The sequence below is a fragment of the Crinia signifera genome, chromosome 9, assembly GCF_055691185.1.
Source record: "Crinia signifera chromosome 9, ASM5569118v1, whole genome shotgun sequence".
In the NCBI taxonomy this organism is placed as follows: Eukaryota; Metazoa; Chordata; class Amphibia; order Anura; family Myobatrachidae; genus Crinia; species Crinia signifera.
Window position 1 is genome coordinate 2512862 of NC_139225.1, and position 27316 is coordinate 2540177.

General features: G+C 46.2%; 1 protein-coding gene across 2 annotated transcripts in view; it reads right to left on the reverse strand.

Annotated features, from left to right (window-relative positions):
• Window positions 1-2405: 2405 nt before the first annotated feature.
• Window positions 2406-27316, reverse strand: part of ASS1 (argininosuccinate synthase 1) — a 103908-nt gene continuing 78997 nt past the window's right edge. For both annotated transcript variants that reach the window (XM_083160882.1, XM_083160883.1), the window contains 4 exons: window positions 14553-14684; window positions 9092-9248; window positions 4548-4613; window positions 2406-2751 (listed from right to left, as the gene is read on the reverse strand). In XM_083160882.1, the coding sequence (XP_083017008.1) occupies window positions 2700-2751; window positions 4548-4613; window positions 9092-9248; window positions 14553-14684 (407 nt within the window). In that variant the 3' untranslated portion in view covers window positions 2406-2699. The remainder of the gene's footprint in view (window positions 2752-4547; window positions 4614-9091; window positions 9249-14552; window positions 14685-27316) is intronic.

A 27316-nucleotide genomic window follows, 5' to 3' on the forward strand; every position in this document is an offset into this window, starting at 1 on the left:
CTTCCGTTATATTAGTATTCAGTTTATAGAACGAGACATCTGAGTATTCCTAAAGTGCGGTATGTGGGGTTGGTGAAGAACTTTCAGGGTCCAATAAACAGAGCAGAATATGATCCGCAAAATACTTATTTTATTAGATAGACCGCCAAACTCTGGACCTTTTATCATGTCATCACCTGATGTACTCAGCATAGATTAGCGGGGATAATGGGCAACCTTGAGGGGTGCCATTAGTGATGCCATATCCCGAGGAGAGACATCCGTTCGCAAAAACCTTAGCAGATGGTGAAGTACAGTGCCAATGTGGAATCCAAAATCCTACCGATAAAGCCACATTTTTCTACAGTTGCTTGAATAACCCCCAATGGAGTCTATCAAAGGCTTTTTCCAGAGATAGGACTAGAAGGAGAATATCCGGAAGCGTATAATATCCAATAACATTAATCATCCCTCGTGAGTTATCCAGAGCCTGCCTGCTTAATACAAATCCAACCTGATCCTTTTTAATAAGTGACGGGAGAAGGGGACATACTGTATACAGTTAGCAATTAATTTAGCATATAGCTTCAAATCTGAATTAAGAAGTGCAATGGGTCTCAAATTTTGAACCAAAGTTTGTGATTTCCCTGGTTTGGGAATGGTAATAATTTGAGCTTCTAACAAATGTTTTATTACTGATGCTTCATTAAACACTTTGAGAAGCACCGGAGATATTAGTACCTTAAATGTTTTGGAAAAATTGGAGGGGTGCGTTCTTTATTTTTAAGAATGTTCCGAACAGTTGATTTGGCCACACCTAATGTTTTTGCCATCTTTCTTTTGATTTTTCAGCCTAATGATGGATGGCTTCACTGATAGGGACAGCTTCTTGGATCTCGTATTGAGAGACAATAGCAACAGATTCCAAATGCAAATGTCACACCTGGAATAAACTCCAGACCTTTTACCTGCTTAATTAATGATGAAATAACAAGGGAATAGCCCACACCTGTCCCCGAAATAGCTTTTGAGTTGATTGTCATATTACTTTTGGTCCCTTAAAAGTGGGAGGAACATATAGAAGCCGTTTACCTGATTTGGATGTAAATACTCTCTAATTAAAAGCTGGAAGTCTGCAGATAAAGCACATCTTGTTTGGTTCATTTCAAATCCATTGTGGTGGTGTATAGAGCCCAAAATATGAGAATTGTGTCTATGTCCCAGTATTTATGGACCGGACCTGAATGAGGTGAAGTACAGATAGTGACCACTAGAGGCCAACAGACCAAATTACTCCTTTGTGTGCTAGCACGGACTGTGCAATGGTTAGCATTACTGCTTCACAGCATTGAGGTCATGGGTTTGATCCCCAAGCTTGTGTGGGTTTCCTCCGGGTACTTCCACAATCCAAAACTATACTGGAATGGCGCCCAACAAAATTATCCCATGTCTGTGTGTGTGTCCATGAGGAAGGGAATATAGATTGTAAGCTCCACTGGGGCAGGGACTGATGTGAATGTTCAAATATTCTCTGTAAAAGTTCTGCAGAATATGTGTGCTCTATATAAATAACGTAATATATAAATAATGATAAAATATGTCATAACAGAAAGTGAAAGCAATTTTACAGGGACACTGATCTGTTTCAAACTTGATGGATATAGAGCGAAGGAGCTGCGAAGACAGATGGGGACTGGGGGGTGGGGTGGAGAGTTTGTGGGCTAAAAACGGTCACAGCGCAAAATTGAAAGTACATTACAGAAGCCGTCATTTTGATGGACATTTAACTAGTATGTTTGATACAAATAAATATGTTTTTTTTATAATACACTATGGTATACCAGTGTTGCCTACTTTTCTAGTCTCCTCACTTTCAGCAGCACTTCGGGGGAGGAGCTTGAGCGTGACATCATCAAGCCCCACCCACAGGTCAGGAAATAACCCGATTCACAGATCTCCATGGAGGGGGCAGGGCTAAAATGATGCGATTATGACATTTTAGCCCCGCCCCCTCCTCGGAGACCCAGTACTTAAACGGCATGGTCAGGGGGAGGACACTGCGACCAGGGGGCAGAGTGGGGGTCCTGAATCTGGGAGGTTTGCCCACCTTTCCGGGGGGCCGGGAGGGGGACCCGAGTTTCGGGAGCCTCCCGGCCATCCCAGGAGGGTAGGCCACTCTGTGGTATACTAATTTGCAGTTCTAAGGTATACTGAAGCACAAGTAGCCAATCAGAGTGTGATCAGGTCTGGGGCTTGTTTGTGACGGCTAAAAAACATTTTTTTGGGTTTCATCCTTTAAAGTTTCCATCTTTTGCATTTGCCATATTAATGTATATAATTATTTTCAACGTCTTTCTCTCCCTTCACGAGAACCAGGTATTTGCACACATACAGCACATTAACAAAATAAGCCCACTACTTAGAAGGACGGTGAGGAATTTTTTTATTTTTTTTATAAGCTCTACTGCAATGATTTCCTTTCAGATCTATGTATTAACAGCAAGTTTAACCCATTAAACTATACAAATCCCTGTAATTGCTCTTCCACAGGACTGAGAAAGCCAGAGACAGACTTCCGTAACCTGTGATTTACTGCACAAAAGATCTGTAATGATAACACAAACCAATCAATGAATGTGGGGAAGCGGCAAGAGGGTGGTGAATAAAATGCGCACAGAATGGCGTTCTTCTCTTTCTGCTTTGTGTTGGCGCCCCATTTTTCATTTTGTGTGAGCGGTGACCTTCTTTTGCAAACGGTGATATTCTTTTAACCTGTAAACCAGACAGAAAACAAGGAATGTCGAGGTGAGGGGGGATTAAATTAGCAAAGAAATGTCCTCATTCATGCAAATCATATTCGGCAATGGAAAGAAGTCGCAAGGTCAAAGTTATTTGTTAATAAGTCAAGGAGCCTCTTATTAAAATAATGCAAGAATGATGCTGCTTTAACTTTCACCTTCCACGTAAATGACTTAGAAGATGGAAGGGTGGCGGAAGATCACTGGTGATTCAAAAGCTTTGAATAAAGCCAATTAAAACAGGATAAAAGCTTTTTATGTTAATGCTGAGGAAGCACGTGAGGTACAAAAGGCCGGATTCAGACGGGTTCGCTAAGCGGCGTATATTCCCTGCTTAGCGAGCAGGTGAACGCTGCCCCACTCTCCACTTTATCACTTCTCGGGCTTAGTGCATCCCACTCGGCGCCCAATGTGCGATAGAACATTTACACTCAGCCATAATAATGCATTTCTGGCTATTCACATCCAAATGTTAATACTGGTATATTTATTCCGAATTTCACGTGAGTGTCTCCTGCAGGGCAGATGGTCAGGATGACTTATGTGGGAAAGCTACATGGTTTATTTACTAAGACTCCATTACCTTCTAGAAAGTGATAAATAAAGAAGTAGATTTTATGGTTGCCCATAGTAAAATCGTATCTTTAATCCGGGTACGACCCAGGCCAGACCCCAATCACACTGCAGCTCTGGTGCCATTTACACTGCACACCCATGCTGTAAACAGGACCAGGTCATATCACCCAGGTTACCGCCATCCTGGTCATTCTCCCGTCAATCATGTTCACTTCTCGGGTTGGATTGCGTTGTCACTCAACCCGGGTTGTTTTTGGAGGATCCTTTCAGAATAAGCCATAACCCGGGTCAACCTATCTGAAAGGGGTAGAACCTAGAGTGTTCCTGCCATTACAGTCCAGGTTTTAAGGATTTCCATGCTTGAGCACAGGTGACTTAATTTAATAACTCAATCAATTTGATATAGCCATTTGGACTCAAGCATAGATAGCATCTTAAAACTTGGACTGCAATAGAAACGCAGCAGTAATTCTATTAATCCAGATGTAAAATATGAATTCAGAGAAGCCATGATAGCGAGGGAAAGGGTATGACCAGATATACAGCAACCAATCACTTTCTAGCACAGCCACAGCCTGTAAGATGATTGTTAGAGGCTGACAGGTTGGAATGGAATGGGACTATCCCTTTCCAAAATGTGATAAATCTCCCCATCAGTGACGTGATTGGATACAAGATTTAGGAGTGTTTTTTAGTAGTGTTATAGGATATTTAGAAATGTTCCAAAAGGGCCTAGCTAGACACAGTCTAAAGGTAAAAGCCCCCCCCCCCCCCCCCAGGAATGGAATCCCCTTATTTGCAGCCGCCGACTTACTCGGCCCTGTGACGGCTGTGGTGAGATCGGGACCGCTGACATCACTCCCTCCCAACGTCCGGGCACCATCTGCATTTTCTGGGACACTCCCAGAAAACGCTGGTATGCCGTCCACAAACGCTGGCCAACTGTCATATCAAGTTGTGAACGGCCAGCGATGACAATCCATCGCGGCTTGCACGTGCGCACTACTTAGCGTGCACATGTGCAGTCGTTCCATAACCAGCAATGCTGTGAATTTTCAGCCTTGCAATAGGGTCTGAATCAGGTCTGACGGTCTAAGAAATGAGATGGTCGCCGAATATTTTGGTGCAATCCACCATGGCTACTTGGACACCCAGGCACCTGAGGCTATTCATGCAGTACACAGTACAACTCACCTCACAGCGTTGATCTTGATGAATCCAGATGCATCGCTGGGCTCATAATCCCCTTGCTTGTCCATGCTGTACAGGGAAGAGACGGAAAATGCTTATACAAGAAGAGTAAGATCTAAGGTGAACATATCCACATTGTGACGGCCATTTTGGAGACCGACATTTTGTTGGTTGCACCAATATACATAAAATATCATAGAATCCTAAAATGTCTGACAACTATGCGAAAATATCTCCTTTAAATCCATAAAAAAATGATGTAAAAAATATACGGGACCAAAAATATCATAGTAATTGGCCATTATAATAATAATGACATGGCATTTACCATATTTACGTGTAGAGGTGACACACGGGCCAATTCAGACCCATTTGTTCGGATCCGAATGGTGGGGGGTTTGTGCATGTGCGAATATGTGCAAGCGCAAACCTTGGGAGCAAATGGCTTTGGTCATTCACTGCAGAGGGGGCGGGATGAGGGCTGGAGCAGGAGAATGCACAGCGCCCCCATAAAAATGCTGGCCATTCCCCTGCTTGGGGCTGACATCACATGACTTCAGCGCCTGCCCAGTATTCAGCGATCAGCGGCGGAAATAAGAGTTAGTCTAGACTGACTTATTACCAAAGGGAGAGAGATCATTCAATGGTCAGGGGTCTCTCCCCTTCCACCAAATTCATGGGGGTGTGTTCTAGCGAAGGGATTCAGCAGCAGGGGTGGGGGGGTTCGGTGGGGCGGTGGGATGCCCTACATGTTCGCTAGGCTGTGAGTATATGCAGCCCAGCGTACAGGTCTGAATTAGGCCCATAGTGCTTCGCCATTGTAATACCGTCTTTCCCCGATAATAAGACACTGTCTTATTTTTTTTTTTCCTCCAAAAAAGACCATAGGTCTTATTTTCGGGGGAGGGCTTATTTTAATAGACCTTGACAGCAAATGTCCTAAAACAGCTGCCTTTAAAACATCCCATACTGCGCCTTTATGAAATGCCACAATTTGTGCCTGTATTTTATGCCCCCACCTGTTTCCCCACTGCCTTTAAAACATCCCATACTGCGCCTTTATGAAATGCCACAATTTGTGCCTGTATTTTATGCCCCCACCTGTTTGTTTGTACGGTACCAGTTTAAATGGATATTCGTTGTGCTGTGCCACCGCTGTGTGGTGAGCAGCAGCCAGCCAGTCAGTCAGTCAGTCAGCGTGATCTGCGCGGCGCGATGTGCGCGGCGTGACGTCACGCCGCGCCCACCGCAATGCATCCCTGGGAACGGGAGCTGCGGTGAGTAAGCGGAGGGCAGCGGGGGTCAGCGGGGGTCAGCGGGGGTCAGCGGGGGACCAGCGGGGGACCAGCGGAGGCTACACATATGGTGTACATGGTGTACATACAAATGAATGGGAAAAATGGTAGGGCTTAATTTCGGGGGAGGGCTTATTTTGGACCAGCGTCCAAAATCTGGGGTAGGGCTTATTATCGGGGTAGGTCTAATTATCGGGGAAAGACGGTATGAATCAATGTGTTCTGAGGGTATATGGGAAATGAAGTGAATATTCCATCCTTTGCTTTGTGGAATAAAATGATCTAAATGAATTGATCAGGACAGATCTGGATCTGTGACCATAGTGCATCTTCACCTTCCGCCCACTTGGCAATGTTGCTACATCCACAAACATTTAGCAGATACGTCTCTAGATGGCCACCAAGCCTGCGCTCTGTGCTCTATGGAGAAACCACCTCAACACAAGCAGGATAACAGGAAGACAGACAAACCTGAAGGGGAACACAACTTCCTTCCATTACAGAACGGGGTGGGATCGTTTGGTCTACAGCAAGTTGGTCGACAAGCGTTAGGTGGACATGGGGAAAGGTGGACAGTCAAAAGGTCGACATGGGGTTTTTCCTTGTTTTGTGATCCAAATGTCAACACAGCCGACATGGACACAGTTTTCAATGTACCGCATCTGCTCGCTATGCTTCGGGCACGGTTTTATTCTCCCACCATGCCCTAGTGGTTGGTAGGGCATGAAATATTGCAGACATTTTTTAACACACTTTTATAAATCAAGTGTGTATGTGAGTACGTGCGCGTGTGTGTGTTCTCCTAAAATACACGATAAGCTAAATAACTGCAGCTGGCTTGGCAATGGAATCCAGTATATGTCCTTGTGGAACCTGTATGAATTGTGAGGCAGCTCGGTGGTGAAGTGATCGGCACGAATGTCTAGTGACAGTTTTAGGTTCATGGGTTCAACTTCCTGCAAACAACCGGTGGAAGATCTATACAGTACACTGAAAAATGGTTCTGGATTTCATAACCGGAGAAATATTTCAATACTGTCATATGACGTGTCGGTGCCCACCCCCAATTCCCAGAACGCCATGCAGCCGAAAAGTAAGTTCTGGGCTACTTATCAGCTGCAAACAGAGGAAAAATCATTCGATGGTAAGTAACCATTGAAGGGCGGGCACTTGTCCGCGGATGTGTAAGCGAGAGGATTTGGGGCGTCGTTAAGCTTTAAATAAACGCATTCTAGCGCGCAGGTATGAATAACCAAAGTGAATAACCGCCAACAGAATTTTATACAGAAGGAACTCTGACGCCAGTATGTTGGCTGGCAGAACCAATATTGGTGCAATGTGTTCCACGCTCTGACCCTTGTTTCACGTAAACGTCTTTTATGCCGCTCAATAATCGCTCAGGATTATGTCTGTGAATTTCTCCCAATTACGTCTGCTATTCCCCATTAGCAGTTCTCCTGCATTCCCCCTGTCCCCGCTCCAGTTCCCATCAGTCGTCGCGTGCTCCCTACTTGCGGTTAATATCGAACTAACTATTACAGCAAGATTGAAACAGGGGGATTGTAAAGCCAAACCGCCGCCTTGCCCTACCAGCATCTACTACCCCTCCCAATATAAATTACCACCATCCTTAAATTGTGGGAGAAAAAAAAAAAACCCACACGACTTGAGAATGATTTTACCTCCCTTGACGTGAAACTAAAGTATGAAGGAAAGAGACAGCGAAGAAAACCGGTGGCTTTTATTTTTGCTCATTGAAGTGACTCTGACCTGCTCTATAATTACGTTACTTTATACCCACTGTGCGAAGGCATTTCCACCCTGTGTTAGTTGCAGCAGCTCGCTCGCTCCCCCTGCTTCCCGTTATGCTGTCATTCAAAAGCTTTCAAAGCAGAAATGCAGAAGTCAAAAAGAAGAAAGGCAAATGGTTGGCGCACGGTGAGTATAAAAGCCGGCTCTCCACTGATCGCGCTCTCACTTTAGGCGATTTTTTTTTCTTCTTTTGACTTTATTCATAGAACCTCCAAGAGAGAGAGTGACATAATGAGGGGGGTGGAGGTGGTTTGAGAAGCTGCTGATTTGGAACACACGGGAGGAAGGGGGGGGGGAGAGTCACCCATGGTTGGTGGTAGTGTGTGTGTAAGGGGGGGGGGGGGGATAATCGGAGTTCTCTCTCCCTTTAGAAGTGATAAACAGAAATCAATTTGCATCTACACTTTATTGTTAGGCAGGTGCGCTATAGCTGGACATAGATACTGCAACCCCCCAAACTGATGGAGGGTGCGAAGAGTTACAATTCTGAGGAACTGCATCAAGTACAAGTGGTAGCATGTAGCGGACCGTGCACAGAGCTACAGCAAGTATACGTACAAGAGAACAGGGTTTGTGTAGCGGCAGTATACAGAAGGCTGTCCAAGGCAATACGCAGAAATCAGCCAATCAGCTGCTTAGAAGGTCCCCTTTAGAAAAGGGACCTTCTACCAGTAGAGACACTGTCCCTACTCTGAAAGGCAGGGGACATTAAAGATCCCTCTTCTGAGGGCCAAGCTTGATTTTTCAGCGCTATGAGCAAAGCATTCTGGGACGTTTGTTTCCTTTTGGTGAGAGCAGCTATGCCGCAGTGAATGAAAGTACTGCACTGGCTTCGCTGTGACTGGCAGTGACTTCCTATTGGAAGTCCGACCTGCCAGTCACCAAGGCAGCCCCATTGGGAGGTGTTCCCTCCCTCCAAGACGCCTTTGTGCGCGCTGCTGGGCAAAATTGGCAATTGCGCATGCACTGTCGTACTGCGCACGCTCTGGTCCCGGTGCCTGTAATTTATTTTGTACAGGTGCCGGGACCAAGATTCCTTCTATGGGCTGTTGCCGAAGCTGCCCATACAAGCTGGCCGCATGCGCAGTACAGATGTTTGTACTGCGCATGCGCCAGTCCCGGCATCCGCAATCATAGGACAGGCGCCGGGGGCAGGAGGACAGGGGGAGGGGGGTGCCTGCGGCCAGAGGCAGCCCCCCTCCCGCAAAGAGGTAGGAGCCTCCACTGATGTTCAACCAAGCAAGACATGGTCTCCTGGTGATGTACATCTAATAGGGGAAGCCCTGAGCCTTAACAGTTGTATGTTTTACAGCTATTCCTGTCATTTATAAACAGGAAGAGGGGTGGGTGTCCCAACATGGTCGCCCACGTGATCACTTGTACTAGTCTATATGAACGTAAAAGTAATTCTACAACCAGCAGAACTAGTGACCAGCTTACCTGACCAGCTCCGCATTATACAGGGACTGCGGTGACTCTCTCCCCAGCACGTTAACTTGTCCCTTCACGATAGACAATTGCACCTTCCCTTCCACCAGCTCCTGAGATTTGGAGATACAGCCGCGCACAAACTCACACTCTGGACTGTACCAATAACCTAAGGACACAAATAGATCTTCATAAAGAGTGCAGAGAAATGCCATCACTATATACAACTTCAGAACAAAGGAGGTTGTAGTCTTTATATATAGTATGGAGCCACTGGGTTCAAATCTACTAAAATAAGAGTTCTATTGAAGATCAGATGTTGCACATACCAACCAATCAGAATCTACTTCTTATTTAGCGAGATAGAATCTGATTGGTTGCCCGTAGTAATATGCCTTCTCCAATAGAACCATATCCGGACGGCGGATAGATCATATTTAGGTCCACATTACCTTGGAAGATTACTAGCGGCAGAAGGCTTGGTCGACTGAGTCTAGACAGTGACGGGAGATCGATGCCTGTAAACGGTCGACGGGAACGTGATCGACAGTAGCAATGTTGAAATAAGTATCTCATGTTTTTGGTGCAGATCCACTTGGTTCACTACCCAAGCGGTTATAGATCTAGATTTTAATAGTATGCCGAGCGTAGCAAGTCACCGCACCCAAAGCATGACGAGTGCAGCGAGCCATGCAAGGGGACACTGTGCACATATACAGTGTACACGAGGACCCCTGTGATATTCGGCACAAAAAACACATGAAAGTCTTGTACCGACCTTGCTACTGTCGAACGCGTTACCGTCAATCATTTACAGGCGGCGTTATCCCGTTGCTGTATAACTAGACGTGCTCGACCAAGTTTCAGCATCTAACTAGATGCCTCCGACCACTAGTGGTCAATCATGGTGTTGTTGACCTAAACATGGTCAATACTATATATTTGAACCCAATAGAAGTCCTATCTTAGTAAATGAACCCCACTGTGACAATATAGCTTATTACAGTAAGACGTTCAACTAGCCACCATTTACATTTACTAATAAAAGGCTGCGTCAGGTATTTTAAATAAGATATATAACAAGAAATTAAACCATATAACAGGAACTGGCTACTACTAAAAACAAATGTTAAATCGTCACTCTCACACAGGAGTATTCGTTTCTTCAGTGTGTTAAATAACTTTTAAGCATGTGCCTAATTTTGTTACGCATCATCCTGCAAATAATTATCTCCATTTCAAAATCTGTCTGGAGGGAAAACAAGTATGGCTGACAAGGAGTCTCCTACACACAGGCTTTCAGAGCCGGCTTGTTGTGTGATGGCAGATGAGGGAGAAAGAGGGTGAGGATGTCACATTGAAAACATCTCAAAAGGGCATTGCAAAGCTTCTGTACTCACTACATGTGCTATGTGACTGTAGTTGTCATGGTAATCATCCAACACTTGAATAATTACTAATCATTAAAAATTGTTAAAAGAAACAAAACAAAAAATTAAGGATCAAAGGGGATTTATGATAAAATAGTTCTGCATATTAATAGTCTATGGGGAAGGCAATTTTACAACACTCAGTTCACTTCCCGATCTGCAAATGAAATTGGTAGCGTGTCCTTCAATAAGACAAACAAAAAGCAGAATAAAATTGCAAAAAGAAAACAATAAATAATTGTGGAAATTATATTGGATTTGGTAAAAACAGAAAATCACACAGGTAAGCGTTCTCTTAGCTTTCCGACTGTAAAGTGAAAAATTAACTGTCTGAATGTCAACATCTGTGAGGGATGTGCAAAATATCCCCTATAAATGCCAGCGTCGCTCACATTTGTTATATCAATTCAACTAAAAAATGTTGGGTAAAAAAAAAAATAAAGATTATATTTCCTAAATACGGTGACATTACAGGTCAAAGGGTTAATCAAGAAAAGAAACTTAACAATGTATTGGGTATTTTTTTTTTAATCACATCGATACGCTCAGACCTTTGTGCATGGTGTTCCGTGACCTGCTGAGAGACGACTGGCAACTTACCACTGGTTGGTAACATTTTGATCGTAATCAAAGATACAGGAAAACTATTGCTGGGGTTTATCTGACACTGCAGAATGCGGTTTCCTTTTCCTAGGGATCTATAAACCGCATACAATAACACTGCTTTCATTTCTCTGTGCTACAAAATCCCGTCCTCTCCCTACCCCCCTGTGGCCTCTAGATGAAAGACGCCAGGCTGCGGCCTGACCCTGCGCTTTATCAGGGTCACAAATCAGAGCCCATATGGGCTGCTGTTTGCTGAGAGCCTGTTCAGGTGAGCTCACCTTCCACGGCATTCTCCTTAGGTAACATTAGTCGATGTCGGAAGAAAGGGCTCTCCCGGGAAAGGAATACCAAAGCACATCTGTCCCCGGGTCTCCGACAGAGCGGCCAATCCCTGGGGCTATGGTGGCTTTATCAATGAACTGGCAGCAACTAGAACACAACTTGTTGCAATAGAAAAGGGGTTTTTGTCACACACCAAAAATGTTCTGTAATAGCTTTGTGTGGGAAGCAACAGCCCGTAGACATACATGGACCACTGACCAGTCTATCTCACGCTGAACTAATGGTTGCCATGGGTTCTAGCAGATATGTGGAATTAGCATTAATTATGCTCGGTATGCCTTCAAAGTTGATAAAAGTTTGTTACTTTTGGGAAAAGTGGGGGGTCATTCATTCAGCAGGAAAATGTGACACAACCTTTTATTACGTACTAGTTAAAATTTCGGCTTCTGCAATATACTTGAGCTGTGACTGTTTGTACTTTAACTTTGAGCTGTGACAGTTTTTAGCCCACAAACTCTCTTCCCCACCCCCCCCCCCTTGCTCCTTCCTCCAATTTTTGTGCCCCTGCAAAAATTGCTTTCACTTTCTGTTATGACAATTTTTAGCACACATAGGAGTATTTTGGTTCATCTAGTGGTCACTGGCGATACTTCACCTCATAGAGGCGAGGAGGAGTTAGACTTTTATAATTATATATATATATATATATATATATATATATATATATATATATATATATATATATATATTTGCACCTCTTTTATCTCTGAGTGCCTGCATTGGGGCAAACCACATTTTGTCTATCTGCATACAGAGGGTCTTATTTGGATGGATCTCTGTGTATGGGTTACCATAGCAAGTTTCAGCATGTGAAGATGGGTATATACATGTATTTTTGTCTATCGCCATCCTATTCTGGATCATATGCCTCTTTCACACCAAAGTCCTGGTTCTGACCTGGGATATGGAACACTGTTCCAAAAGCAGGTCAGACCCAGGAGAGATCCCTTCCACACGGACGCCATTGACACTGCGGACAGGGGCAATGGAACTCTTCTGCTGGAGCTTGACGATGACATCATCTCAATGTGTCGGGGATACGGGTGATCCGATGCTTTGATAACCTGACAGAAATGTTCTTGGCCTACTACATTATTACGATTACTCTGCTGTTTCTGGATGACCCATTTAATGGACTAAACTTTCCCTTTCTTTCTCTCCTAAATCAGTGCTTGCTTGATCCTCAAAGCCGGTATCCTATTAGCAGTGGTAACTTGCAACGGCTGACCGGTTCGCTGGGGGCTATTCACTGATGCTCCCTGGATACCCCCCTTAGTCAAATAATAAATCAACAACTGTTAGTATTTTAATAGCTGAGGCCTGCGTAAAAATCTACCAGTGATTCACGTGTTTCAGGGTGGTATAGGGGCTAGAGGACTGCAGGGGAGTCCTTAGTCCTTAGTAGAGCCGTTCTGTATGACACAGCAGAGTATTCCTCAGCGGTTTAGTGGATGAGCAATGTGCGTTCGAGGTTTCTGCTTTTGTAAGTAAGAGATGGATGTTGGTAATGGGTGTCCCTATGGACAAGATGGCGCCCAAGTTATTAGCATATATTAGCAATTGTTCTTGTGTACATCTCCGAATCTGACCCTTTATCCTAACAATCATTCCCTGATTGGTGCAGCTGTAGCCAATACTGTGACTTTATTCCAATGCCACAGTGACGGGCTTCCAATAGAAACACTTACCATTGCTATGGAGGTGCAAAATGGCCGCCGTTACATGGGCACCAATGTCAATGCAACTGTGACATAAGATGCAGTCGCTGGCCATGGCCCATCTGCATCTGGCTAGTCACCCCTCTATTACCTCCCACAATCATTCACTGAAATGACCTCTCTCCGAAATGTGTCCTCCAGCGGTACACATTGGGACTAAACATCGTCGCTTCCTCTACCTCTGATTCAGACCGAGATTCCAGAGCATTTTAGCAGATAAGATTCTGCATCCTATAGCGACTGATTAATCCTACTGATTTCTGGCAAATCAATGTCCTGCTGCTGTGCTAGTCTGTGTGCCCAGTCTGTGTGCCCAGTCTTTGTGGCTCACTTGGCATTCCGAGAAGCCCCCAGATTATAGGGAATAATATCAGTGGTTACCAAACTTTGGGGTAGATATATGAAGCAGTGATAAGGGATAAGAAATGAGGCAGAGATCAATTAGCAAATGGCGACCAATCAGCACTGAAGTAACATCTATTATTTGCATAATATAAAATTATACAGAGCAGCTGATTGGTTGCCATGGGCCACTTCTCTGGCTCATCCCTTATCACTGCTTCATACATCTACCCCTGTGCCGTGGCCCCCCGGGGTGACTTGACACACGTGCAGGGGAGCCTCAGGGCGGACCAATTCAAATGATTTATGGTCAATGTAATAGGAAAAGCCAGTGCTGGTGGTTTGCAATCATTAACTATGTAACAGGAGCAGATTATGCACCTTACCACAAAATGAAACCTTAACATTACATTACATTAAAAAAAATCCACATTTTTCAATAAGAAACTTTTGGCCTAGGGGTACCTTGAATAAAATTCTGACACTCTAGGGCACCGGGATTCCCAAAAGTTTGGGAACCATTTCTGTAACCCATAGCAACCGATCAGATACCCGATCCATACTGATCTATTCTCCAGAACATTACAATTTAGAGGGAGTGTGCCCAGATTTGCCCCATCATGACCTAGCCCTCGTGGCATTGAGCAAAGGAGGGTGACGCTGATGAAATGAATGCCACCGATAGCACATGGCGCTCCTGTCTCCTCTATAGAATCTCCGCCAGGAAAGATCCCAGCATTAATGTTAATTGCAGCAGTCTAAAGGGGAAAAGGAACAGATACATGAGGGGCCAGATGTACTAAGCTTGAAAAATGATAAAATGGAGAGTGATAAATGACCAGCCAATCAGCTCCTTTCTTCCATGTCACAAGCTGGGTTTGAAATATGACAGTTAAGTGCTGATTGGATGGTGTTTTATCACTCCCCATTTTATCACTTTTCAAGGCTTAGTATATCTACGCCTGAAACGAGAGCCGTGCTTTCAATAAGACAGCCGGCGATACAGGAAACACCTGAGAATGCAGGACCACATACCATTGTATACCTGTTCGGAGAACCTCAGCGACATCCATTGCTTTATTTTCCGCACTTCTCTGTCCATAGTGAACGTCTCGATGTCCAAGTGAGCATGGTATAATATGGTCCCAGCTGGGGTCTCATAGATACCTGAGAGAGAGAGAGCGAGAGAGAGCAAGAGAGAGAGAAAGAAGGGATGGGGGCGTTGGGGGAGGGGGGGGGGAGAAAAAAAGAAAAGAAAAAAAAAGGTTACTTGAAGCCCAATTTGCTTTCAAAATGACACCATTAATGAGGCCCGTGACAGAAGAACTGCAGTCGGACCTCATTCACTCGCAGCTTGCAGCAAAGTGTATCTGTCATTACTTCCCTGCTGGGGGCAAAGACAGACCACTCCGCACCTTGTGGTGAAAATGTGCAGATTCCTCTTTTTTGAAGAGGATGAAATGACAGGTTTCAGAAACTGATCGCTTCCCCGTCTCTAGCCCACTGGACTCCCGCAGAAAGGCTGTAATTAAAGTCGAGGAGAAGTAGAAGAGGCACGGAGGAGAAGGGCCTTTAAATAACAGTTCTCTTTGTACCCCCCTCCTTGCCTCACCCTCCCTTGCTTCCCCCTACTTCACTCTCACTTTCTCCCAAGCATAAGCTGTTAGGAAATAATACTATTTAAAAACAGGAATGATTTGAAGGCTGGTGGCTCACGGTGTGATTGAGAGCTATATAACAAGCAACAAAGCTGAGAGGATCTCTCTCCTGAGGATAACTGCTCATTTAGCTAAATGTCCATGTGCTTGGATGGGAGCCGACTACAATGACAGCTTCATTCTCTGGCTGTCAGAACAATGTTAAACTATGTTGGACACAAAACAACCTAAGTTGGAAAGGTTCTGTACACTGAGCCAATATTAGCTGGAAAGTGACTGTAAACCGGCGCTTGCCAGTATCTTAGCATTTCTTCAGACACTGCGGCCTTTCATTCGCCGCGTCAGAAGCTAAGCCAACAGAAAAGGGTGATGGGAAAGTTCTACAGCAGTAAATGGGAATGTCCAAAAAGGTACATCTAAGAGTTGGTCCCTTTTTAACTCTGTCTTCATACCGAGGGGGCGATTCATCCTGAAGAGTTGGGCGCAAGTTTCCGGCATCCAGACCTTTTTTTTGCTGGTGATTCGAAGCCACCAACATCACAAAATGGGCAGATGTATCAAGCTTTGAAACGTGATCAAATGGAGAGTGATTAACAGCCAGCCAATTGGCTCCTACATGTCATGTCAAAGGCTGGGTTTAAAAATCACAGTTGGGAGCTGATTTTCTGGTTGTTTATCAATCTCCATTCTATCACTTTTCAAAGCTAGTGGTCTAACCATACCCCCCCCCCCCCCGCAGTCTGACCCTAACACCCCCCCCCCCCCCCACACCGTGATTTCATAACCCTTACCCCTGCACGCCGATGCCTAAACATAATCCCCCACCCAACAGTCTAACTCTAAATTCCTCCACCACGAACCACAGATTTTTCCGAACTCGACAGACGGAACATTAAACTCCGTCTGTCGAGTTACAGTTGGAAGAAATGGAAACTGCCCGGGATTCTGACTTTTGTGACGTTCCAACAGTCGGATTCCCGAATTGAATATCCTCATTGTCTTTTTATTACCAATTTATCATCTAAGACATTATAATTAAATCTATTTACGTTTCAAAACTTAAGATGCTGTAACAGGGTCAAGACAAAAGACAACTCTGGCCAAAAATGGAATTGAGACATTATCGTCATAATAAGATTTGATATGACGATATGAGTATATCAGTAAGATAACAAATAACATTATGGCGTCGCCTTTGCTGCACGTCATGTCCACAGCGTCATGGCGGCTTCCTTTTGGGGCCCAAAGCCAGGTGCATGGTGCAAATAAAACAGTCTGTGTTTGCCAGGAGAGCATTCCACAGTGTCGTGTCGGTGGTTATGGAGGACTATTGACGCTATCAACCCAGGACTTTTTGAAGTGTATTGAGGTACAGTAGCATCAGCCTGGGAAGGAAATCATTTATCAGTGATATAAAGCAAATCCATTGGGTCCAATTATCAATACAATTAATTATTTAATTTAATAATACATTATATTTAACTAGCAATAGTGACAAACCATATATTGTTTTAATGACAAAATATTTCAAGCCAAAGCCATTAGTTACGATGATAAATATAAGGCCTATCTAAAATATAGGTTCAAATATCATTATTTTCCTTCCTTCTCCTCCATTGTGTGGCTGAAGTCCACGGAGATAAAGACATTGTTTAATTTTGTGCTCCTAGAGTATCCAACAGAGATTTCTATTTGTCTTTGACCTGCTTGACATCTTGAGAGCTTATTAAAGACGGTTGTTGTCACAAGACCTCTTGTGCTAAGCCAGCCGCAAAACTGGCTTCCAGGGTGCGTAGGTGAAGACCTTCCCATTTTCAGTGTCTACAAATTACTCCTTCAGAAGTCCCCTGACACCCCGTGTTAAGATAAACTGGCAAGAAACAGAGACTGGGCAGTGTGACAACTAGATTTATAGGCAGCAACTTGTACGATGGCAAGAAGCTACAATAAGTAGTAATTGCTGGAACACTGGATGGTTATAATGCACTAGCCGATGTTACAGCGTGTTTAATGGATGCTGAATCACACTTTTAAAATGAGGGATATTCTTCAACTTTGCAAGGGAAAGCACAAAAATATTTGTCAAACCACATTTTTTACATAAAAGGGTTTTTCTTTTAAAAGTCCTTAAAGAGCTCATGAGTAGTGGCCGGCTGAATATATAAATGCACCTAGGAATGCATAAGGGGTGCCCGAATAAAAAACAGTTTTCTGTAGCGGTGATGTATCTAATCGCAGTGGGTTAATGTGTTTGCCGATAGTTGGCGTGGCGTTTTTCCCAGTTTCACATGTGTAGTGAATGGCTTCACCTCAGTTTCTTCATTCCTGGAAAGTTCTTTTGCACGGTCGGATGCATGACGGGTTCCTCCCGATCAGCACAAAGAGCGGTTATCCCATTTCTTTGCGCAGGAGGCAAAAATGCTTCAGAAATATATTGCAGGATGCGGTGTACGTAGAGCAGCGTATCACACAGTGCACCATATTCCGGTGGTGTCCGCGTTATGAGGCGGGACGCAAAAGCATCAAGGACTTGCCACGGCCCAGGCAAGTGCGTGTTGTCACCAACCCTGCCATGTTTTTGGCTGTGGACGATCTTATTCCCAAATGCGAGACACTACTCTCCGTACACGGCTTTCATCCTGCGATAAATGCGCTGATCTGGAGGAATCCATCACGCACCAGAAATAAAGAAACTGAGGCAAAGCTGTTACCAACACATGTGCAACTGGGAAAAACGCCACGCCAACTGTTGGCAAACACATTAACCCACTGCGATTAGATACAAGGCCGCTACCGGTAAAGTCTCCTTTTCATTTGGGCACACGTCAAACATGGAGGAGGTAGATATAGGGGTCGAAGGGTGATGATGCTTTCATAGGAGAGCTACGGAGCCCACACTTGGTCTTCATTGTGGCGATATGAGAGTGATATTTTCCATCAACGCAATTTGCCAAATTAGCATTTTGAATTTTAAGGCAAAGATGGATGGCAGGAGAAGGTGTTTCTAATTGTGAGCTTTCAATTTTTTTGGCAGCTGCTAGAATGTGGGACAACAGCTTCATAGAGAGCTAGGAAAGGTCAGAGGGAAGGTAAGAGAAGATTCAAGGATCCTGTGGGATTGGAACCTCAAGTTATTTATAAGGGTATGGACCGAGGTCCAAAAAACCTTGGAGTTGACAGTTTCACCAGCAAAGTGGTGGGGCAGAAGGAAACATTTGTGAGAACTTTACCGGTGTATAGCTCCAGCAATAGTAGAATTTGTAGGATGTTTTCTTTAATGGTTTGGAAATATAGGATTTGGCAGTAGCTTCTCTCATGTCATCGCAAGCTTCCTTGCTTGGTGGGTGAGGTCCACCTCTCAAGAGTAATTGTGAGGGCAATGATGAAGAAGTGCAGGATCTATAAAGGAAATGTGTCCTTCGGACACTGGGTGGAACCTACAAAAGGTGTTCAAAAGGGAGGAGGGTATGAAAAAGTGAGTCATGTGGCATAGAGTGTTGTAAGTGCTGTATCTGGTAGGGATTGAACAGGCTGAGGGATTGGGCAGGGACTTTTGATTGTAGACCTGAAAGAGAAAGCCAAAGCTCACACTAAAATCCATGTGAAATTGTAGGTTCAGATTTGTCCATGTCATACAGGGCTTTTGAAGGCCCAAGTTGAAATCTAGAAGACCCCTACTGTTCTTGGATGTGGGCTTTTTGAGAGGAGGGTGGATGATATCTGGGGTTTTGCCTTCCAAATAAGTGGATAATGCTCTTTAGAGGTGAGAAGTTTTCCTGGTAAATTTAGTGATAGTGAGAAGACAGGAAAACCACAAGGTATTTAAGTGTTATGTATTTCCAAAGTGATAGAAGGATTTAGAGGATTCGGTGTTCTGCGGAAGTACATGAAGCTTGGCCTTCAATGTCGTAAATGATCTTTTACCTGGAAAGTGCACCATAGCCATCCAGTAGCTTGTAAAGATTTGGCAAAGAGATTTTAATATGAGTAAGTGGGAACAGAATGTTGTAAGCAAAAAAAGGCAATTAGAGAAGATGTGCAGGACCTACACACCCTGGATGCTAGGATTAAGCTGTACAATAGAGTCTAGAAGCTCAATTATCAGGACAAAGATTAAAGGGAAATTGGACATCCTTTAGAGATGGAAAACGAATCAGATAGTTCTCCACTGATAGAAAATCTAGCAGGGGCCAGAGTGAAGGCCACACAAACCACAAGGAAGTTCCCTGATAACTTGATGGACCACAGAATAGGATTCTAAAACTCCAGGAGAGAGAGGGGGGGGGGAGAGAGACAGAGGTAATGATAATTGGGGATGTCCTGGAGTTTACGAAAGGGTTTACACAGGCCATGCATTGTGGTATCTTATCTTTTAAAGGCATTGCCTCTTGCATCTGCTGATGAACAGAACATAGTAATATTATCCAAGTAGACAATGACAACACAATACAGAAGTTCACAAAAATGCAAGTTTATGACAAGATACTCATTATGCCAGTTTCTAGTACCAAAACATTCCCATCCATCTGCTTTAATCTGGAAGAATGAGTGGGCAGAGCTGGAAGGTTGTCTGTGGATTCCACAAGTAGGTAGGACAAGGTAAGTCTTCTGCAATCACATGATGAAGTACAACCCTCAGGGAAGCATAAGAACGACTGCAGGGTTTGTGGCTCAGCAAAACATACAGTAAGATAATTGTTGTAGATCTGACGCACCACACTGTCGGTAATGGGCGATGGCTAAATCCATGGCACGGTAATAATGACAAGACATTGCCATGGGAAAACCACAGTAGGCAGCTCAAGAACAGGCCTTAACTGACTGACAGTAGAGAACCATGAAGAAGGGCAAGACAGGAATAAGTTGCCAAACAGTTATGGCAGAGACTTGAAAGGACAGGCCCCATTTCTGGGTCACTAGCAGAACAAGCAGGATCGAGAACAAGTCCGGCCATTATTAGTAAGACCGACTAGAATAATTCTCAAACACAACCTGATGCCTGGACACTGGGAGCACGGTAGTCACAGGAGCACGGTAGAAAAAGCGCTCGTTCCTTCCGGCAAGCCTAAACAGAGGTGGACCCACTTGTGAATGTGGCGAGAGAACAGCTGGAATAGAAGAGCAGGTTTGTGTCTTGCTTTCAGTGACATCTCTAATGCTTTGTCTTTGAAGCGAGGTAGCCAGCTTTTTACTGTGTAGAGGAATCAGAAAGGGATTCTGGGAAATGTGATTAAGTGATCATCATAAAAAAAAAAAAAAAAGGCTTATTGTTATTTGTCAACATATTTTTCCCCGTTCCATATAGGACTCCCATTTCAGACTCACAGCAGGCGTATTTTTTATATTTTCTTTGCTGTGACAGATGTCTTCAGCTAAAAGGCAGCAGAGGCGCTGTGAGGAAAGAAGGGGGCACAGCCGCTATGAAAGGGTCCCATCAAGCTGACACTCCAGTGAGATTACCCACATTCAGCCTGCTAGCAGGGTGAGGAGCTCAGGCAGCGTTCAAGGCACAGAGGCGCATTTACCGGAGCAGGTGCTGTAATAATACATGTGAGCGGCACCGGATTACGCTCCGCTCGGAAAATACACAGAAACTCTACAAGTGGTTCAAGGGGAGATGGTCATTAGGACCATACTAATGGTCAACATGCATCAGGTCAACCACTCAAGGTCGACACCTGAAATAGGTCGACAAGGTCAGAAGGTCAACATCAGCATTAGTTCAACAATGGGAAGGACTGGACCCATCTACAGGACAACTAAGGACTGGACTAGCAGGGACCAGAGGTGGACCTACAGTTTGTGCAGCAGGTGCCATGCACAGGGCCCCTAAATACGGTCACTAGGTTGACACTATTAGGTCGCCATGCATGGCGATGTGCCAAAAGCATGGCGAGAGGATGCGGTGCACTTTTTTAGTGTCCATGTCGACTGTTTTAACATTTGGGTGAAAAACCCCATGTCGACCTTTTGACTGTCGACCTTCCCCATGCCGCCCTAATGCTTGTGTCGACCTAATGACCCTGTCTACCTTTATGACCATCGATCTAATATCCGTCTATTCTGTGATCCATACCCAAGACTGCTTCCCCAGTCACCCTCTTGTTATCAACCCCTGTTTTTCCTAGTAAAACTCTACCTCCCACTGCCTCTCACTGTCACCCACTGCCTCTCACTGTCACCCACTGCCACCCACTGCCTCTCACCGTCACCCATTGCCGAGTTGCATATTGTGAACTTGGATTGGGGTGGAGAAAAGGGGATCCAAGTTATATTTTTGCACCTGGGCTCACCACCCACTAATTCCGCCACCGGCATGGACATGAAATGACACAATTAATCGCACACTCCCTATTTTCCTGCTGTGCTGGACTGAATTGGTGGATACAGTCACAGTGAACCAAATGGTTTACAAAATCAGAGGTGTGGTGTGGTGGGGCTAATATTGTCCCCAATACCCCCTCCCCACTGCAATACTGCCCCATAAAGAAAATAATATTTGCAGAGAACCCCCTTACTAGCATGCATACTATAAAATGTGCAGGTGGTCTTTAATCAGGTGGTCTTTAATCAACAACACCAGCATGCCAATGCTTTTCTAAGCGGCCAACATGCCACCTATTGGTAAGAAAACAGATTGGTAGAGCCAGCGCAGGGAGCGGAGGTACAGTAGTTCCCGGTGAGGATGAGGCCGGTGTGCTCTGACTCACACAATAAGGAATATTACCAGGATGTTAGAGCCAGCGCAGGGAGCGGACGTACAGTAGTTCCCGGTGAGGATGAGGCCGGTGTGCTCTGACTCACACAATAAGGAATATTACCAGGATGTTAGAGCCAGCGCAGGGAGCGGAGGTACAGTAGTTCCCGGTGAGGATGAGGCCAGTGTGCTCTGGCACACACAATAAGGAATATTACCAGGATGTTAGAGCCAGCGCAGGGAGCGGAGGTACAGTAGTTCCCGGTGAGGATGAGGCCGGTGTGCTCTGACTCACACAATAAGGAATATTATCAGGATGTTAGAGCCAGCACAGGGAGCGGAGGTACAGTAGTTCCCAGTGAGGATGAGGCCGGTGTGCTCTGACTCACACAATAAGGAATATTATCAGGATGTTAGAGCCAGAGCAGGGAGCGGAGGTACAGTAGTTCCCGGTGAGGATGAGGCCGGTGTGCTCTGACTTACACAATAAGGAATATTACCAGGATGTTAGAGCAAGCGCAGGGAGCGGAGGTACAGTAGTTCCCAGTGAGGATGAGGCCGGTGTGCTCTGACTTACACAATAAGGAATATTATCAGGATGTTAGAGCCAGCGCAGGGAGCGGAGGTACAGTAGTTCCCGGTGAGGATGAGGCTGGTGTGCTCTGACTTACACAATAAGGAATATTACCAGGATGTTGGAGCCAGCGCAGGGAGCGGAGGTACAGTAGTTCCCGGTGAGGATGAGGCCGGTGTGCTCTGACTTACACAATAAGGAATATTATCAGGATGTTAGAGCCAGCGCAGGGAGCGGAGGTACAGTAGTTCCCGGTGAGGATGAGGCCGGTGTGCTCTGACTCACACAATAAGGAATATTACCAGGATGTTGGAGCCAGCGCAGGGAGCGGAGGTACAGTAGTTCCCGGTGAGGATGAGGCCGGTGTGCTCTGACTTACACAATAAGGAATATTACCAGGATGTTAGAGCCAGCGCAGGGAGCGGAGGTACAGTAGTTCCCGGTGAGGATGAGGCCTGTGTGCTCTGGCTCACACAATAAGGAATATTACCAGGATGTTAGAGCCAGCGCAGGGAGCGGAGGTACAGTAGTTCCCAGTGAGGATGAGGCCGGTGTGCTCTGACTCACACAATAAGGAATATTATCAGGATGTTAGAGCCAGAGCAGGGAGCGGAGGTACAGTAGTTCCCGGTGAGGATGAGGCCGGTGTGCTCTGACTTACACAATAAGGAATATTACCAGGATGTTAGCTCCAGCGCAGGGAGCGGAGGTACGGTAGTTCCCGGTGAGGATGAGGCCGGTGTGCTCTGACTTACACAATAAGGAATATTATCAGGATGTTAGAGCCAGCGCAGGGAGCGGAGGTACGGTAGTTCCCGGTGAGGATGAGGCCGGTGTGCTCTGACTTACACAATAAGGAATATTACCAGGATGTTGGAGCCAGCGCAGGGAGCGGAGGTACGGTAGTTCCCGGTGAGGATGAGGCCGGTGTGCTCTGACTCACACAATAAGGAATATTATCAGGATGTTAGAGCCAGCGCAGGGAGCGGAGGTACGGTAGTTCCCGGTGAGGATGAGGCCGGTGTGCTCTGACTCACACAATAAGGAATATTACCAGGATGTTGGAGCCAGCGCAGGGAGCGGAGGTACAGTAGTTCCCGGTGAGGATGAGGCCGGTGTGCTCTGACTTACACAATAAGGAATATTACCAGGATGTTGGAGCCAGCGCAGGGAGCGGAGGTACAGTAGTTCCCGGTGAGGATGAGGCCGGTGTGCTCTGACTTACACAATAAGGAATATTATCAGGATGCTGGAGCCAGCGCAGGGAGTGGAGGTACAGTAGTTCCCGGTGAGGATGAGGCCGGTGTGCTCTGACTTACACAATAAGGAATATTACCAGGATGCTGGAGCCAGCGCAGGGAGCGGAGGTACAGTAGTTCCCGGTGAGGATGAGGCCGGTGTGCTCTGACTCACACAATAAGGAATATTACCAGGATGTTGGAGCCAGCGCAGGGAGCGGAGGTACAGTAGTTCCCGGTGAGGATGAGGCCGGTGTGCTCTGACTTACACAATAAGGAATATTACCAGGATGTTAGAGCCAGAGCAGGGAGCGGAGGTACAGTAGTTCCCGGTGAGGATGAGGCCGGTGTGCTCTGACTCACACAATAAGGAATATTAGCAGGATGTTAGAGCCAGAGCAGGGAGCGGAGGTACAGTAGTTCCCGGTGAGGATGAGGCCGGTGTGCTCTGACTCACACAATAAGGAATATTAGCAGGATGTTGGAGCCAGCGCAGGGAGCGGAGGTACAGTAGTTCCCGGTGAGGATGAGGCCGGTGTGCTCTGACTCACACAATAAGGAATATTATCAGGATGTTAGAGCCAGCGCAGGGAGCGGAGGTAGAGTAGTTCCCGGTGAGGATGAGGCCGGTGTGCTCTGACTCACACAATAAGGAATATTATCAGGATGTTAGAGCCAGAGCAGGGAGCGGAGGTACAGTAGTTCCCGGTGAGGATGAGGCCGGTGTGCTCTGACTCACACAATAAGGAATATTATCAGGATGTTAGAGCCAGCGCAGGGAGCGGAGGTACAGTAGTTCCCGGTGAGGATGAGGCCGGTGTGCTCTGACTCACACAATAAGGAATATTATCAGGATGTTAGAGCCAGCGCAGGGAGCGGAGGTACAGTAGTTCCCGGTGAGGATGAGGCCGGTGTGCTCTGACTTACACAATAAGGAATATTACCAGGATGTTAGAGCCAGCGCAGGGAGCGGAGGTACAGTAGTTCCCGGTGAGGATGAGGCCGGTGTGCTCTGACTTACACAATAAGGAATATTACCAGGATGTTGGAGCCAGCGCAGGGAGCGGAGGTACAGTAGTTCCCGTGAGGATGAGGCCGGTGTGCTCTGACTTACACAATAATAAATATTACCAGGATGTTAGAGCCAGCGCAGGGAGCGGAGGTACAGTAGTTCCCGGTGAGGATGAGGCCGGTGTGCTCTGGCTCACACAATAAGGAATATTACCAGGATGTTAGAGCCAGCGCAGGGAGCGGAGGTACAGTAGTTCCCGGTGAGGATGAGGCCGGTGTGCTCTGACTCACACAATAAGGAATATTACCAGGATGTTAGAGCCAGCGCAGGGAGCGGAGGTACAGTAGTTCCCGGTGAGGATGAGGCCGGTGTGCTCTGACACACAATAAGGAATATTACCAGGATGTTAGAGCCAGCGCAGGGAGCGGAGGTACAGTAGTTCCCGGTGAGGATGAGGCCGGTGTGCTCTGACACACAATAAGGAATATTACCAGGATGTTAGAGCCAGCGCAGGGAGCGGAGGTACAGTAGTTCCCGGTGAGGATGAGGCCGGTGTGCTCTGACACACAATAAGGAATATTACCAGGATGTTAGAGCCAGCGCAGGGAGCGGAGGTACAGTAGTTCCCGGTGAGGATGAGGCCGGTGTGCTCTGACTTACACAATAAGGAATATTATCAGGATGTTAGAGCCAGCGCAGGGAGCAGAGGTACAGTAGTTCCCGGTGAGGATGAGGCCGGTGTGCTCTGACTCACACAATAAGGAATATTACCAGGATGTTGGAGCCAGCGCAGGGAGCGGAGGTACAGTAGTTCCCGGTGAGGATGAGGCCGGTGTGCTCTGACTCACACAATAAGGAATATTATCAGGATGTTAGAGCCAGCGCAGGGAGCGGAGGTACAGTAGTTCCCGGTGAGGATGAGGCCGGTGTGCTCTGACTCACACAATAATAAATATTACCAGGATGTTAGAGCCAGCGCAGGGAGCGGAGGTACAGTAGTTCCCGGTGAGGATGAGGCCGGTGTGCTCTGACTCACACAATAAGGAATATTACCAGGATGTTATAGCCAGCGCAGGGAGCGGAGGTACAGTAGTTCCCGGTGAGGATGAGGCCGGTGTGCTCTGACTCACACAATAAGGAATATTACTAGGATGTTAGAGCCAGCGCAGGGAGCGGAGGTACAGTAGTTCCCGGTGAGGATGAGGCCGGTGTGCTCTGACTCACACAATAAGGAATATTACCAGGATGTTAGAGCCAGCGCAGGGAGCGGAGGTACAGTAGTTCCCGGTGAGGATGAGACCGGTGTACTCTGACTCACACAATAAGGAATATTAGCAGGATGTTAGAGGATGTTAGAGCCAGCGCAGGGAGCGGAGGTACAGTAGTTCCCGGCGAGGATGAGGCCGGTGTGCTCTGACTCACACAATAAGGAATATTAGCAGGATGTTAGAGCCAGCGCAGGGAGCGGAGGTACAGTAGTTCCCGGTGAGGATGAGGCCGGTGTGCTCTGACTCACACAATAAGGAATATTATCAGGATGTTAGAGCCAGCGCAGGGAGCGGAGGTAGAGTAGTTCCCGGTGAGGATGAGGCCGGTGTGCTCTGACTCACACAATAAGGAATATTATCAGGATGTTAGAGCCAGAGCAGGGAGCGGAGGTACAGTAGTTCCCGGTGAGGATGAGGCCGGTGTGCTCTGACTCACACAATAAGGAATATTATCAGGATGTTAGAGCCAGCGCAGGGAGCGGAGGTACAGTAGTTCCCGGTGAGGATGAGGCTGGTGTGCTCTGACTCACACAATAAGGAATATTAGCAGGATGTTAGGGCCAGCGCAGGGATCGGAGGTACAGTAGTGCCTAGTGTGGATGAGGCTGGTGTGCTCTGACTCACACAATAAGGAATATTACCAAGATGATGGAGCCAGCGCAGGGAGCGGAGGTACAGTAGTTCCCGGTGAGGATGAGGCCGGTGTACTCTGACTTACACAATAAGGAATATTAGCAGGATGTTAGAGCCAGTGCAGAGAGCGGAAGAATATTAGCAGGATGTTAGAGCCAGTGCAGGGAGCGGAGGAATATTAGCAGGATGTTAGAGCCAGCGCAGGGAGCGGAGGAATATGAGCAGGATGTTAGAGCCAGATCAGGGTGCGGAGGAATATTAGCAGGATGTTAGAGCCAGCGCAGGGAGCGGAGGAATATTAGCAGGATGTTAGAGCCAGCGCAGGGAGCGGAGGAATATGAGCAGGATGTTAGAGCCAGATCAGGGTGCGGAGGAATATTAGCAGGATGTTAGAGCCAGTGCAGGGAGCGGAGGAATATGAGCAGGATGTTAGAGCCAGATCAGGGTGCGGAGGAATATTAGCAGGATGTTAGAGCCAGAGCAGGGAGCGGAATAGACTTAAAGACTTAACAGCTATAAATAAATCCAGAACGCACGCCACGTGTGCCCTTCCTCAGGTGCCATCATTGTGACAGCAGTGATTGGCACCTCCGCCTTTCATGAAATAGCTTGCATTGTCTGCCAGTGTATGGCATTAATCACAAATATACATTTGGTCCTTGATGTTTTGTTTCCCGTTAGTTTTTAGCTTTGATATTGCCAATAAAGCCAAATTGCTG